Genomic DNA, 16239 nt, shown 5'->3' on the forward strand with positions numbered 1-16239 from the left:
GGGGACTCAGGAACTCTATTCTCTCTCTGACGTCAACTACATTTTCGAATTGAAGCTTGAAGCTTTACGAATAATAACCACGATCCCTTACATCTATACGCCAGTACACTTCTTAATTCTCTCCATACAAGTTATTCTACCTTGTGTTTACACTTTTCGTTGCTACCCAGTCAGGGCTCGGTTACGAAAATGTCCAAGCATTGCGAACAATTTTCTATGTGGTATTGGCTGTCAAGTCTGCCATGTCTTTGTACACCATCGCATAGTACTAACTGTTACTTTGGAAGAATGTCGTTACTCTTTATACTTGATATTGCTATTGTGAGTCCTTCTTGTAACCCAACCAAAACACCACAATAATAAGCGAGCGATTCCCAAGCTGTGACAAAAGTGTCGACTCCAAGACTGATCCAGAGTAATTCATTATCGTGGCATTCGAGACTGTTCTGATCATCAGCAGCCACAGCTTGAGATGATAAAAATTCCGGCTAGTGACAATACCGATGTCATCCGCTCTGCAAGCAGTTCCACATTCTTCCATGTAGAACACCTCTCCAAACTAGCAGCGGAGCCAAGTACAGTACCACCATTTGAATTATTACGTGTCCCAGAATTGGTTTTATTCAAACACACTACCTTTCGTCTTACTTTTTCGTTTCATCTCATCTCCTCCCTCCCTCCCTAATCTCCACGGTCATAATCCCACCCCCCCACAGCTTCCTTACCCCACCATATCCTAACGCCGACTTCTCCCCCCCCGTAATTCACAACCTATCTCCTCTCCAACTCCCAACCCCAAACTCCAATTCCAGGGCTGAAACAAAATGAGCGCTCCTGTACAGCGATTACACTAACTCTCGTCCCTCACAATCACACCACGTCCCAAAAGGCCCATTGGTCTTCCTTGCTGACATGCTGACGGGCTGCATTCTTTCCTTGCCTTGGCGCATTCGGCTAACGCTTGATACTGTATCGCCGATGCCTTTGGGGGACGGCGGCGGATGGGACTTATCGCCGATAGGAGAAAGGTGCTAACGACGAGGTTCGACTTATCACCAGAACTTGTGCTACACAATGAGGAAAGAAGTCCGATGGAGTTGAGAATGGAAAGGGGAATGAGCGAAATTAAGTGAGTGGAAGGAGGAATATAAGGTAGGAGTAGAACACCTGGAATGAAGATTTTTTTTCTTTATCAACAAACGAGTCGAAGTTGAAGGGAGCAGTTCAATATCAATACCAAACTACAATACATACAACGCCTATCTAGATCCTCAAGCTGATACCTCGCTAATACCATACACACAATGTCTACCACAGCCCAAACCACCACCTCAAACCCATCTCCCAAAGTCTGGTTCATAACCGGCTGCTCCTCCGGCTTCGGCTCCACCATCGCAACCCTCGCCCTCGCCCGCGGCGACACCGTAATAGCCACCGCCCGCAACCCCTCCAAACTAACACACCTCTCCACCCTCGGCGCCACCACCCTCGCACTAGACGTGACATCCCCAGAGCCAGTCATCACCTCCATCATCTCAACCGCCATCGCCAAACACCACCGCATCGACATCCTCGTCAACAACGCCGGCGCCGTGCTCGAAGGCGCCATAGAAGAGACCTCCGACGCTGAAGCCAAGGCGAGTTTCGCCGTGAATGTATTCGGCACTCTGGCTGTGACGAGAGCTGTCTTGCCGTACATGCGGGAAGCGAGATCTGGTGTGATCGCTGGGCTGGGAAGTGTAGGCGGTTGGCATGGGAGTGTAGGGTGTGGAGTGTATTGCTCTACGAAGTGGGCGTTGGCGGGGATCTTTGATGCGTTGAAGCGGGAGGTGGAGCATTTGGGGATTGAGGTGACCTTGATTGAGCCGGGGTATTTTAGGACGGATTTGCTGGCGGCGGGGAATAAGGTCGTGGCGGCGAGGGTGATTGATGATCTTAAGCCGGTGATGGAGCCGTTGAGGAGGGCGTTCGAGGATTATAACCATAATCAGCCTGGGGACCCGGTGAAGGGGAGTCAGTTGATTGTGGAGGCTTTGACGCATTCGGGGCGGTGTGAGGGGAAGACGTTGCCGTGGAGGTTGGGAATGGGGAGTGACTATGTGGCCACTGTTGAAGGAATCCTGGAAGCTGAGAAAAAAGGGTTGGAGGAATGGAAGGAGTTGAGTCTGAGTACTGATTTTTGATCATATGACAAGTGTATGGGACTGTGGGAGGGTTGGAAGCAAGTTTAGCTGTTTATATTCCTACTTTGTTACTAACAGTGCTGCTGCTTGCAATAGCACTGTCATTTATCCTGGCTGTTGTTGGGTTCTGGTTATTGTTAGAATTAATACCCCTCCTTGCAAATCTCGCCAGACATACCTTCACGTAAGTCTTGGCTCCCAGTGACGCGATTTAAATACTGCTTTTTCTGCATTTAACTGCCTCGCATCGCTCCATCGCCTGCGTTCAGAGCTCCTAGACCTACTCTCCCCTCCTCTTCTCATGTTACCTCTCGAGCTGAGCTCTCCGTTAATCATCGTCAGCCCCTCTTCTCACCCATTGTCTTTGTCTTCCACAAGCCGAAAGCCTCGCTCCAATTCCAAGACTTCTTCACCACACTCGTCCTCCTATCCATCAATGCCTTCCAGTCCTTGGGATCAATTTTCTTTTCCTCCTTCCTAAAGCTCCAGCCCCCATCATCCATATCTCTAAATTTCAACAAAGTCATCTTCGTCGGTTTTGGTACCGGTAAGATCCCATGATTCTTCTCATCAAATAAATGGCTCAGCTCACGCTCCCTGGTTGCACCGAGAATAGCCGAGAAGTTCCTATCGTGGGCTGATCCGTTGGAGATGTAGGCTATTATTCCGAGGATGTTGGCGAGGAGGGAGGTGAGGATTGCGAGGCCGTAAGCGAGGAAAAGACTTGTGGATTTGTAGGTGTAGACATTAAGTGTTGTAGTGCGAAGGACTGTTGTGTTGACCTTAGGCCTGCGGGTGGCGTTAGCGAAGAATCCAGGATGACAGCCGAACTCATTATGGGAAAGGGAGACAGAAGGTTTCGCTACGTTTGGGTAGGACTTACGACAGAAGGTTACTACTCATAAAGCTGATGGTAACATTGAAAGATAATTCTTCGATCAGCGCATTCAGCGTCTTGTTTTTCGCCAAGTCCTTGTCCTCCCTTCTTTGATCGCTCATGGTCTTGTTGGCGGTCGTCGAATTTTGACGATAGAGAGCATCGTTGTAATCAAAGAATGGATCGAGATCCACGCTGCCGAGAAGACTGTTATGTTCAATAGGAGTAGAAATGGAGCTGAATTTCCGATTGGTTGTATTATCAATCCAGAAACCCATAGAGCCAACAAGCTGATCAGTCACAACCCACATGAAGGCCGTGTAAGAATGAGCTGCATAGTTGGTTGGCGTCTGAGGGTCATCCGCAGGGTACTTGATCTCATTTAAAATGCCAAGTTCTGTATTTTTCTGGATAATCTGGTTGCCAGCTTGGAAGTCGAAATTGACATCATAGGAGGCGTTGAACAGACGACACACTGTATGATGGACAACAGTGCTTCGATTTCCGATCGAATCCCAGACGTACCTTTGGTAGGTTGTCCACAGCTGGTTCGATGAAGTGTTCGCAGGTCGTTGCATCCTGATATCAGATATTTCGTTCACCGTTGCAATATCTGTGACCTCGCCACCATTGATAATATACTCGTTTGGGACAAATCCAAAGTATGCTGAGGTCTGTTCCGAGAAGTTATCCCTCGAATGCGACATCTTCAGCTTCAGAAGACGATCGATAATGCCCGCTTGTGTGCTATTTGCTTCCTCGCACTTAACAGTTGGACCAAAGAACTGAAGAGAATACGAAGAATTGGTGAATGGCGGGTAGATGGACTGAATCTGACCTGTCGTCGCTGTAGCTGATGATAGCCGAGAAATGATGGTTCGTGGACCGACAAAGAAGTTATTCGTATCGTTGAGCCCTTCAACGGTATCTGGGAGAAGAGGAGCCGAATATTCAAACCGGGAATATTGACCAGTATCGTTGGTCGAAATGAGAAGACGCGGTACCTCTGCAGATGTGTTTACCGCTTGCGTACCAGGTACTACACCAAGAGTTGCTGGCGTGATTAGTGACGGCAGTTGGAGGCACCTGTAGATTGTAAGTCTTGGCTGGGTATAGACACATCGGATTCTTCCACACTTACCATGCAAGTAGAGCAAGGACCGAACCAAGTTTAATCTTCCACCACATCTCCGGATTAAACATGGATATCAATTGTGTATCGGCAGAAAATGCCGAGTCCAGGCATTGCACCGAAACTGTGGTTGCCCTCAGAGTCTTCCACAGCCACTGCGAATACGCGAATCCGACAGAACCAACAAGGCTGACTTGTGTGACAAAGGCGAACGTCGTACCATATCTATCAAAAGGCTTTCGGTTAGCTTATAAACATGGTCAACAAGCAGCCTCGCATGATGTCCAGCAAGCTTAGGTTCATTGTGGGGAATGATAACATACCTTAACTTTCTCTGTTGCTCGTCCTCATCTCCCACAAGGTCCCCTTTCAGCGAAGTGTAGTACAAATGATGGCCTAGAGCTACAAAAACGCCAAGAAAAAAACATGCTACCATGCTGGCTGGTGAGCGCCAGTAAATGCTTTTTCTTTTATCCCCAGATGATCTGGGTGGTGTCGCCAGTTGCTCAGGCGTGTTATTTCGGTGGCTGGTATCTTGCTGAGCGGACGGATCGAATGCAACCGATTTCGTGCTCTGAACAGAAACTAATCGAGGCCTTTGGTCTGTCACACTTGCTGGTCCTTGTGGTGTGAACAGTGGTGACGATCCTGGCGAAAGGGTCACTTCCTGCACCAAAGGATCGAGTAGGTCATTCGTCGTAATTGTTGAAGACATAATTTCTCAAAGGGTTGTTGGATGCCATTGTGAATGATAATACTGGAAAATTAGTTGCATACACTACGATATAAGTATTCGAATGCCACAGTCGCAAGGCTGAGCACCCGGATTGCTGTGACTCGTTCGAGACCACGATGCATCATGGGACTTCGCAATTGGAGGAAATTGGGTGGAAGGAGTATTTTGATAGCACATCCCAAGGAAAACAAACATGCAGTCAAGACTCTTGAGGGGTTGCAGCCTGGTATAATCTAGAAAGGCTGCCCCAAAGAGGTGATGGCTGATGTATTTCCTGGAAGGAAGCGATACACATTTTGGTGCTGACCAGTAGGAAGGCTGCAACTCCCCAATCTTACCGGCCTTGCAGATTCAGCCACCGCCACATCAATATCAAAAGGACCGCAAGCAAGCTTTGAATATAGACCCAGGTGAAGAGATAGCTTGATTGTAGTTGGATTAAGGTCATGATACACGACAATAAGCCGGCCACGAATCTAGAGCAGACTGCTCATTCGCGTGCCGCACCGCTGGGAGCATGTGGAAGGAAGGAGAGCGATATCTCCCGGAGTGACTCAGACTGTGAGCAACACAACAACATGACGTCCAAGAAAGACTCCTCTGCGACGATAGATACACAAAGAGAAATGTCATGAAGAAGGCAGGTGATATGTGACAAAACACCGCCCCGGATGTATGGGATGGGGAGGAGAGCAATCAAGGATTGGAGAACAAGGATAGATAGAGTTGAACCGCGCCGCCACCATTTCAAAAACAAGGCTGTAGACAGTTTCCTAGTCCATTTCTCTCTTATCTCACCGACCAAGTCCTGAAGGACTATTGCGATAATTGACCAAAAAATTCGGTGATTGACTTTGGATGACGAGAAGGGAAGAAGTGGATGATGGCCAGAGAAATGTGAGGGGGCGAATACCTACTACCTACCTACCTTACTCATTCGAGCTTCCCCTGAATCAGAAGAGCCTCAGATATCCAAGTGCCGATAAGGAAACAACCAAAACACTTACAAAGTCCCACCTACCCTCCGGAAAATTACCTTTTCATCCCCAGAACACAGTATAAGTATTCTCCAGCCAATCTGCTGACACAACACAGCACCGCACCGCATCGCATCGCATCCGCATCGCATCGCATCCGCATCCGCACCCGCATCCCGTCTCCACGGCGGCATCTCTCTTGTGAATGGAACATAGGTACTTACCGGTAAAGAAGTCCTCAGCCCACAACCACAACCCCACACCTGCCTCTTCACAGCCTCACCAAACCCATTTCGCTCACACCCACACCCACACCCTACACCCATAACAAGAGAGGTTACACCCCTTATTATTAGAATCCACACCCACCTGAAGATAAGCCAAACACCAGACAGCGCAGCGTTTTTGTTGCAAATCGCACGCGCCCCACCCCAATCTCCACTCGAACGAATGCTTGCTTCCCATTCACTCACTCCCTCGCTTGCTTGCTTGCTCGCTCGCTCGCTCGTTCGAATCTGGCGTGGAGTGGATGCCTTAACTTGCTTTTTCTGCGTGGTGTTGTGGGGAAAAAGGGAAAGCTGACCCTCGTAGCGCAGCTGCAAAGAGCAGGTGGGAAGTAAATTTAAGTCTAAGTGAGAAAAGGGGCAGAGGGGGGTAAGGTAATAAGAGGGGAAAGTGTGAATTAGAGTTGCCAAGACGGGATATTGAGATCGAACTCGAATAAGAGGGAGAGAGGAGAACTTGTGGAGTTTAGTAGAAGCCTGTGAGGCGAGATAGAGACCCCCGAATCATTTGAGAGGCGGAGAGATGAGTTAGCGTCGCGGGGAGAGCGCTGCCGAGGTTCCCCTTAAAGGAAAGCTTGTCAGTGCTGGAAGCGGACAAGTGAGCGAACTGTACTTCCACTATTTACCCCGCAAAAATCGGCGATGCCTTGCTGCAAGCCGGTACTCCAGGAAGTAACGGTACCTTTCGATAAGATTAGGTTCTGCGCTTGACAAAGAACAGGTGGTCTGGTCTGGTCGGTCGGCTGATAGTCTGAGGATTTGCAGTGGGAAGTCGGTATATCCAAGATAAGGTAGGTCACTACCGGAAGTTTGAGTAAACTCGTAATATAATTAAGGCTTTCTTGAGCTCGTGGGAGAGCTGAGAAAGGACGTAAACGGACAGCGGCGCCAAGTAGAAGGAGATGATTTTCGAGATAGAAAAAGCTGGAGATGGACTGTGGTTATGAGTAGCCATCATAGCAGCACGTCCATCTCACCATAGATCTGTACAAAGGCATAAGCGACAGCTCGCGGCAGCCACGAGGATCGCTTGTTTCGCTGCCGTTCGTGCTTCATTAGAGCGTTCCGAAGATCTCAGACCAGCTGATCACAGTACTCCTCAACCCCTCGCCCTCCATCATCGTCCCCCACACTCCCCACCGCAAAGCGGGCCATTTCTATTCTCCATCCTTTGTTGCAAATCGCACGAAAGTGGAGCATACCGATCATACCCGCCGCGGGTCAAGTCTATCAGGTCACCAGGTGAAGATATATGGAGACTCTCACATCTCCTCACCTTTAAGCATAAACCTTACCCTTCCAAGCGGGGTCGATTTCTTCCCAGCTAGGAGAAGGTCCTGTAGCTAGCTCGACACCCTAGCCATATCTATCCTTTCCAGTTGATCGGTCTCATATCCAAAGCTTTCCATGGTCAAGGAGTGACTATCACCCGCCTGAAAGAACCAGTATCGACGCAGAAAAATGCTACGAAGTGATTTTTGTTGCATGTAGCAAATAAATTTCCGACGACCCAGAATCGAGGTATTGGGACCACTAGGCCAAGGCTAGCAGTACGTGACAGCTTTCTGGAAGAGTAAGGTGAACTGGATGATTGTCAAGCATGGTGATCTGGGTCAAATGACATGTGATAAAGAGGCTGAAAAGAAATGAACCAAAAGACAGTCTTACATAGCAAAGCCGAGTTTAGAGCTCTGATCTTCATTGATGCTTCTTTCGTGCTTCTTCGCCAACTGGAGGACATAAAGAGCTGTCCAGCATTATCTTGAATGCGAAATTGACAAAGGACAGCTGTTGCAAGGAGAGGATACAGATGCAGCGGTTGTGCGAAAATCAGGAACGCCTACCTTTCGGTCTCCTCCGAGAACTCAACCGGCACATGAACCAAATGAACCATAACTCGATGGCATAAGGGGAGATAGTGACATAGACTGCACTTCCGATTGCTTGCCAGCGATAAAGCCGAGCAACTCAGCCTATCTATCCACGATCAACATCTGTAGCTAACAAGCCAGAGCCCACACGCACCTGCAGTAGCTCCAGCTAAGGGCCATTTAGACTACAGGCTAGATCGGAGATATGCGTTTCAAGATAAATCCAGGGTCGATCGGATGTGATGTAGGCTTGACGGGAGCTATTCTCGGTGCGAATCGACCAGTGTGCCGTGTCGTGGGGAGACGGTTGCTGGGCCGAGGAGGGGAAGAGAGGATCGTGCGTGGCGATCAACTGGACTTATTGTTCTTGAGGAGATAAAGTTGCGCTGGTGGTTATGTTGGTGATGATTCATGAGAGGGACGAGGGGGCGGAGCAAGGGATGATGTTCTGTTGGTGGACTGCTGGAGCTGAGGATATGTTTGAAGTTGAAGACATTCGGAGAATTTGTCATTTCGCGAGTGTGCCTGAAACGAAGTGGTTGAAAGGAAAGCAGGAACTTCTTGAAAAGCGGGAAGGGAAGCTGCGATCAAACTAAGCTCTTTCTCTCCCAAAATAAAGAATCAAACATCCAGCTAAAATACCCTCTGGATCTGGATATCAAGCGCAGCCTTATTAAAACCAGATGCACTTTCCATCTAAGTCCCCAAAAATAGATCCTGATCTCCCCAATTCATAATCCAAGAACACCAAGCGCAGCCACAAAACCCGCCATGATTACCTCTTCTGTCTCTGCAAAAACCTAAAGGCGCAGACCGGTCGCTCATCGTAATGAAACTGCGTTTACTCGTAATCCGTAGCGCGCTTCATATAGAATAGCCTTGTTGCGGGCGTGGCGTCGACCTGTCGACGTCCAGCCCGGTTTGAGGATCCGGTCAAAACGAAGCGAAGGGCAAAAACGAAACACAATAACTTCATGAAGGATGGCTTCAGATTCTCGGAAATTATTCGTTTTTTTGCGAAGTGCAACAAAGAGAATGAGATTCTCATTCTTGCTGTGATAATGGGATGACAATTCTTGTGCTACATTGATTCAGGGTTGGCTGGACAGGAGAAGCTTTCCATGTCCTGCAGCTGGCCGAAAACTGTCATGTGACTTGGGACTAGACCTTGCCCATCACCGAATGCTCAGAGCAAGGATTCAGGCAGTAGGGTCTATAGAGGTAAACAATGGAATGTTGCGCAATCTCGAGGTACAGACAAAATATCAGCAAGGAGAAGGGGAAAGATGTTTTCACGTGATATATTGGAATGACTGCCTGCCTCTCTGGAAGGGACGGACCTTGGTAACCCCACTACATCATAAGTAACCGTCGACGAGGTTCTTTCTCATACATATCGAACCATTATGTGACGCACCCTCGTTCCTGCACCAGTTCTGAAGCGGCAGCTAGCTTATGGAAGACGTATTGTATGAGGGCGTACAAGATCATCTCCCGAATCAGATCATTCTCGGCCAATATGGCAGGCCAGTCAGTGCCTTGAAACTTTTCAAGATGCAAAGACGAAGCCGGAAGATCGGCCAACAGGTCAGCGACGGAACTCGCCATGACAGGGACCTGGAAGGAAGAGATAGACAACGCATATGAAAGGGGGGAAAAGGCATGATGCAGAAACGCAGATTTAGAACGCATGGAGGAGACTGAAATTATCGAAAATATTGAAATACGAGATGGTCAGATGAAAATAGGGAGGGAAAGAAAGAGAGAAGAAAAAGTCTGAAGAAGATCTTTCAAATCGATTGCCTAAAGCATCCACTTCAGCCTCATCATCCCCATCTCTCAAGCCCAAGCTCCCCAGGTCCTCCCTCCTTCTCTCTCCTCCTGCCCCATCTCCCACCTCAAAACTCTCCCTGAAACTTTAAAGCCATGGGTCAGCCTCAGAACGGAAAAAGGAGATCACCAAGCCAACTGAAAAAGTGGATATATGGAATGTAGCATGTTCACATCCCCACTCTTTCAATCTATCCTGACTTCAAATTCCCAACGGAAAGGTCATGATCGTCAACCAGCCTCCCCTTCATCCTCTCCTCTCTGTATCCACCTGACAGAAATCCTTGCCGTTCGCGATACACCAACCAACCGGCTCCTCTAACAGACTCCATACCTCAACGGGGTCGATCCCGTCCCCTCGGGTACGGGAGGGCCAAACCGCCAGACAAGAACAAGATAAGACACGGACAGGACAAAACGGGATACACAGACGCGGACAGAAGACGCAGACGCGGAGATTGCGATTAACGCCCAAACAGTCGGGATCCTGGACCCTCCCCTTCTTTCTGCCCTGTCCTCCGCGTATGATCAGATCATGCTCCGCTAGCTTACCAGAGAGCAGGAAGAAAAACAGAGACCAGGCGCAGGCCATGGGCAAAGCCAGGATTGAGATATCATGGTTCTCTCACCTTTTGCTCCCTCATGGATAGAGTGGTGTGATCCAGACTGATCGAGAGCCAGAGACACAACTGCCGTTGTTTGAGGCTGATCTGGTGCAATTTAGTCAGTCAGGTTCCGGGGAAGGGAGCTACCGTCCAGCAGTGCAAAACTACAGTACTCCCTCCCCTGATTCGGATGAACACTTTTCTTGCACGGCACCACCCAACCAAGTTGACCCAGTCAGCCAACCAACCGCCTCATACCCCTGGATGTAACCGCATCGGCTTCTAGCCGAGATTTGAGTTTCTGGAATCTCTGACAGTCTGACTCCATACCACTGTTACTGGACGCCGCGCTCAGGGCACTCTTCACAATGCTTTAGAAGGTTTCCAGAAGGCCGCTAGAACCCGCCTTAAGGGCTTCCTTTCCTTCTATCGTCGAAGCCTAAACTGAACTATGAGTCTTTGCATATTCAACTGTAAGTGCGTATGCATCTACTCGAATCCAATGGATTGGTGAATCTTTACCCTTAAACTTACTTCATCTATGCTGGTGAAAGTCTGAATGACTGACACATTCGCTCGTTTGAAAGAGGCATTTATTTGCTGTTCGTGCGGGCAGATAAATTGTGCGTGCGACGACTTTTGCTGCCTCCTTCGAACATAAAGATGCAGATAAAATGCAGTGAGGAAGGGGTGTGATGGGAAATACGGACCCAACAATCAATGTACGCTCCGAACGAAGTGACCTGCACAAATGCAGGAACAGAAAACATGCATGTAGGGAACGCAGGTCAGGCTTGGTATGAGCCCCTGGCTCTCCATATCAAACAGGCACACACCTCGATCTTCTCTGCCCTCCCCGCAAATACTCAAACAGGATGCTCAAGATGAGATGAAAAATCCCCTTGCGCATCATCGTGGCATCTGAAGCCAAAACTTATCAGTCCAGGCAAGCCTTCAGAAGCCACATGCCCCAGCCACTACCCCTGCATATCCTCATGCAGCAGGCATATCGGTAATGTAATGCAGGGCAGGGACGGACCCTCCACTCATTCTCCCCCAGTTCATGCAGTATCCCAGTCAAGCGTCGACTCCACCAGAAAGGGGAACGCTGGAACAAGTGGAAACACACCAGAAGCTGTGGAAACAACGGGGGCCAGGAGCCGGTGATCTTATCCTTGGTTCCCATGTGAGAGGCAGGGAAAGGGGAGGAGGAGGATGAGTCCGAGAGAAGAGTTTGCCCTTCGCTGTGGCTCGATTATTGTTGCATAGCTGTGGTGATTTTCATTGTTTCTGTGAAGAAGACTGGCTAGATGGTTGGCTATCTGATCCTGGATTTTGATATCCTTGATCATGCATGAGGAGGAGAAGAAAATAAACGGTCGCGCTTGAACGAAGTGCTTTTGATGCTCGAGCGCGCCTTTCGACACCCTCAATGCTCACAACAAGTAGAAACTTATGGAGAAATGCTATCACTGACTACGGGAAGTAACTTTTGTTCTTCATTCTTCCTCGTCGCTTAGAACAACAGGTAAATCCATATGAGATATTTATTATCCCCAATATACCTACCCCAGGCCAGGATCTCCCTTCTTCCGGCTGTTCATCGAAATTTCTCTTCGTAACGAGCTGTAATTCTTCCGCGTCCGTCGTATAACCACAGCGGTCCGTAGACCTCGGTACCGAACTACAGCAATTCAATCGAGATGAGATGAGGTCAGGTTCAGCCAAGTCAAGTCATGTTTTCGGCCCTTCGAGTCCTGTGCCTTTCACAAGCAAGATTTCCAAGTCCCCGAGCGAAAACTCATTGATGTTCCACGCGAGCTGGCTACGTTATCCGGCTCTCTGTGTCACTGCCGCCGCCAGCTTGCATTTACATTTGCATCTGCATCTGCATCTGAAATCTGCATGTCTCTCGGTCGGCAAGCCGAGTTGAGAGGTTTCCCCAGAGTGATTGCGCTTCGGTGCTGTGCGCTACGATGCGATGCGGCTAAAGACGTTTGTGCATCACCAAGCGCGGCGTATCTGTTAAATGAAATGACTTCTGTCCTCTTGTCGCACTCTACGGAGACGGGAAGCGACTTAGTCCCCAGCTCCCTCGTGAAGGGTCATCTGTCCGAGAACGAGACCGAGGGACGCTGAGCACGGCAAGTAAGTTGGATGAGCAACAGAGAGGCGTGAGGTTTAGGACGACGGAATTGCCTACTCCGGGATTTCGAGGAGTCCGCTGCGTAGATTGGAAGACATGAAGCCGGGAGGTGGCTGGCCTTGAAAACTTACCACTTCCTTGGAATCTGATAGATTGAAAGCAGTGAGATCATTGCTGACGCAGTACCGAGGATGAAATCCGGACTAGACACAAGCAATCCTTATCTCTCGCTGTCAAAGGCATCGCCTCACACCTCACAGTCCACACCCACTCAACTCAGGACCAACAATCAGGTCACAGAACAGGCCGCATGAGCGTCCAGTGAGGTGAGCTCTCTGGACTTGCTTTTGGTGACACGGGAGGAAGCAAAAAATTGCAAGCGGGGCATGAAGGAGTAGAGGGCATTCTGACTTCCGTGCCCCTTCTCCTGCAACTTCTAGGCGTCGATCCGGTTCGACTTCCGCGGCTGTCAACATGGGATAGGGATTGATCGTCAGGGGTATGGAAGGACGGGAAGGAAGAAAACCTGCAGGCTGGAAATCCCTCCCCGTCGCACGGCCGTTGCCGTTGCTTTGGTATGGTTTGGCTGCTGAGCTGAATTGGGACTTTAATGCGATGGATGGGATGTGATAGATCGCAAGAGTGTTGTAACTTGGAGGCATGATAATTTTGATATGAAGCAACTCTAACTCTTCTCCAAGCAAACGAAAATGAATCATTACAATTTACTTTTCCTGCTTCACTGTCCCGTCGACCCGGAAGTTTCTAACTTTCTATCAGAAGTCATTCATGCTGAATCATCGGAAGCAAGAGGATACGATGACTCGGGAATACTTTATTTATCCTTTTCAATACCGGTATATCTCTAGTTTAGATTACAGCTACGATGCGATCTCGATGTGATCGATTCCTTCGAACACTTCATACCATAAACGGAGCCGGAATCTTGGTCGAAGCACAGCAGCACACAGTATCCGCTGTCGTGTATCTCAGATCTAATCTGGGAAATCTTCCTTTGCATATCTTCGATGGAATGGTTAAATGCCGCAGTCGTGTAATCCGGTGGAAGTGGACGTCCGTGTAACACTCCTATGTCGTGAGACGCGATAGAAGCTTCTTGAGAACAAAGAAGGCCAGTGGATCGTAAGCTGATTTCCAGACTTGTATTACATGTCTATGATCATCTCTTGGCTTGCCGAGTAGAATTGTTGCACAAGAGACGAAGGATGACTGAGATGAGCTCAGCTCACTATTCATGAAAATATTCTACGAACCACTTTCTTGTTGTGTTTGTGAAGTGCCGAGACGAGGCGTTTCTCCCCCGTCACTCCTTCCGTCCTCCCTTGTCCCCGAGACAAGATATTTGAACTCAATAATAGATGTGATCTGCCTGACAGCGGAAAGGCGCAGGAACATTTCAGTTCGTCGCTGGCGGGAGGCTTCGGATTTCCCGAGCATGCGGAACACTAAAGTCAGGCACAGAAACCCCCAGCGCCTCTCAAATTTCCAAGACACTATGTGCCGCCTCTGGAACTCACATCATTAAAATTCTCCTAACTCCTGCCTCATCATTCCCTCAATAATACCCAAGAGAAAGAAAAGGGAGGCTCAAAATGGTAGTAAGGGCCCAGCCGCCTACATTATTCACCAGGCTCTGCCGTCCAGCTGCCTAGTGACCGGAACACACGAATATGGAGCCGGATGTGGATCAAACGGACTGTATCAGGGCTCAATTAACAAATACAAAATCGATCGAGCGTTCGTCCTGTCATCAAGCATGGCGAGACAAGGTTCATTTGTTTTAGCTGAACCAAAACTTCGGATCGCATGACATTATTGCATCCACCAGGGCAAGGAAAGATATATGTTCGGGACTGGGCTCCGTACATGCATATGCTTGCTCCTGTCGAATCATAATACGTTCTGCTCTATGCGAGCGTGCGAGTCTGAAATATGAACAGACTAGAGAGTTCATGTGGTTGGGACAGGACAGGTATGTCCTGGTCTGTCTGGAGAGGACCATTATTGAGATTTACGCTTTGAGGATTATTGATGCACGGGAGAGGAAGACGAATGCGGAAGTCTTCTAGAAGCATTCTCACGAGGAGAGACCCTGAATCTTAAGAATCTTAAATCCACCGCGGAAGGGGAGGTGTGATGCCGGTAGGGTGGGTGTAACCTAAGCATACGAAGTTTATTTTCGATAGGGCCAACAACAGAGGAGTAGTCAACACCACAGAAAATCAAAAACATGACAAAAAGGCAAAACAGCCTCGTTTAACAGCTGATCATTGGTTGTCCAAATCAATCACTTGGTCGATCGTTCCTCCCTATGATTTGCGAAGCGATGTGACAGATTCAGCGCGAGCCGAGCCCAGCGCATCGACGTCGCGACGACTCTCATTTCCAAACCGAATTAAATCGTCTGTTCGTTCGCCTCTAAATCTATCGCATGCAAGTATGACTCGTCCGTTGCGACAGCCAGTCGGACATCCCAGGGCGTAATATCAGAACTCAGCCACAACCGACGGGATGCTCGTCTGAATAATGTTGTCAAACCAGTCGCAAGGCGTGAGTGAGTTATGTCCTGCACCAACAAAAATCTAGTTGTTTCTGAGCAGGAAGATAGTAACGTGGTCGTCTGACGGCGTCTCGTGCTGTCCAGCTGGTGCTCAGGGCTCCCAATATATAGATGCCCAAATCCAATAGTCTAGTCGTAGAGTAGCACAGCCACAGCGAGCGCAACATTACTTATCCAGCAGGTTGCACGCCTCACTACTCTCTCCTTCGCTCCCAACAAATCACCAGCTTTGACGCCAGAGACCCTGAAGAATCACAATTCGTGAATCGCAAATCATATCTCGTAGCGCCACGCTTTCAGTCTGAGAGGCAAGCTACGCCACGCCACGCGACGGGCCGGGATATAAAACAGAGTCCCGAATCATGTAATCTACCTACAGCAGCAATTTGATTCGGATCACCCCTTCGTTCGTTCGGTCGTTCGTTCGTTCGCATCTATTCATCTCATCTTTTGCGGCATGCGGCTAGAGATGGCTGGTCCGGTTTTGAACCTTTATTTCTGAAAAGACGTGGAGGCAGTGAGTAAATGTGTTGGTTTGTTTTTGTGTCTGGGTGGGTGGTTGGTGGCTATCTTGAATACTGACATGCGATGGGCTGCTCTGGGCAGGCATGGCAGGGCGTAGGCGGCTGAGGATGAGAGCCGTTAGGTTGGGTTTGGTTTGATGTCCTCGGCAGTGCTACTGAAACGACGGATTTTTGATGCCACTGATGCTTTTTAATTGCTGAACTCTGTGTGCTCGTATCCATCCATCTCATATACCCTTTTTAATAAACCCTCGATAGCATACATTCAGGCCCTGAGCGCACCAAAAGGAAAATTGTAAGAGATAGCAACATCACAAACACCGAGCTCAACGCCTTGGCAGTCCTCCTTTTGAATTTCTATCAACCACCTTGTCCCACATCCAAACACCCACTCGTCCCAGCAATCCGTACGCCCCTGTCCACTCCCACGACACCATCCCTATTTGAGCTCGTGGATGAGTATACCCCTGTCTTCCAGCGCCCCAAATCGGCT

General features: G+C 49.0%; 2 protein-coding genes across 3 annotated transcripts; one reads left to right on the top strand and one right to left on the bottom strand.

Annotated features, from left to right (window-relative positions):
• Nucleotides 1–762: 762 nt before the first annotated feature.
• On the bottom strand, nucleotides 763–11495 carry ONS95_005707 (uncharacterized protein). 2 transcript variants are annotated; one of them, XM_058499131.1, is made up of 6 exons: nucleotides 11030–11495; nucleotides 8215–10939; nucleotides 4516–8166; nucleotides 4202–4417; nucleotides 3067–4146; nucleotides 763–2972 (listed from the first exon to the last, which is right to left on the bottom strand). In XM_058499131.1, the coding sequence occupies exons 3-6, from the start codon at nucleotides 4905–4907 to the stop codon at nucleotides 2522–2524; spliced, it is 2139 nt and encodes a 712-aa protein (XP_058351398.1). In that variant the 5' UTR covers nucleotides 4908–8166; nucleotides 8215–10939; nucleotides 11030–11495; the 3' UTR covers nucleotides 763–2521. The 2 variants fall into 2 exon arrangements, with proteins under 2 accessions (XP_058351398.1, XP_058351397.1); XM_058499130.1 differs by lacking the exons at nucleotides 4516–8166; nucleotides 8215–10939; nucleotides 11030–11495 and having other exon boundaries at nucleotides 4202–4443.
• Nucleotides 1305–2183, top strand: ONS95_005706 (uncharacterized protein; the record flags this gene model as incomplete). Its single annotated transcript, XM_058499129.1, has 1 exon — nucleotides 1305–2183. The coding sequence occupies one exon, from the start codon at nucleotides 1305–1307 to the stop codon at nucleotides 2181–2183; it is 879 nt and encodes a 292-aa protein (XP_058351399.1).
• Nucleotides 11496–16239: the final 4744 nt, after the last annotated feature.

Source organism: Cadophora gregata (assembly GCF_030347475.1).
Source record: "Cadophora gregata isolate MNR1 chromosome Unknown scaffold_16, whole genome shotgun sequence".
NCBI classification, from domain to species: Eukaryota; Fungi; Ascomycota; class Leotiomycetes; order Helotiales; family Ploettnerulaceae; genus Cadophora; species Cadophora gregata.

What these genes read in the sequence shown, in the direction of transcription:
- ONS95_005707 (XM_058499131.1), bottom strand. Translation starts at nt 4,907, where the DNA reads ATGTCTTCAACAATTACGACGAATGACCTACTCGATCCTTTGGTGCAG. An exon ending in GTCCTTGCTCTACTTGCATG is followed by an intron (nt 4,147 to 4,201) that starts GTAAGTGTGGAA and finishes TACAATCTACAG; the next exon opens with GTGCCTCCAACTGCCGTCAC. An exon ending in ATGAGTAGTAACCTTCTGTC is followed by an intron (nt 2,973 to 3,066) that starts GTAAGTCCTACC and finishes CGCCACCCGCAG; the next exon opens with GCCTAAGGTCAACACAACAG.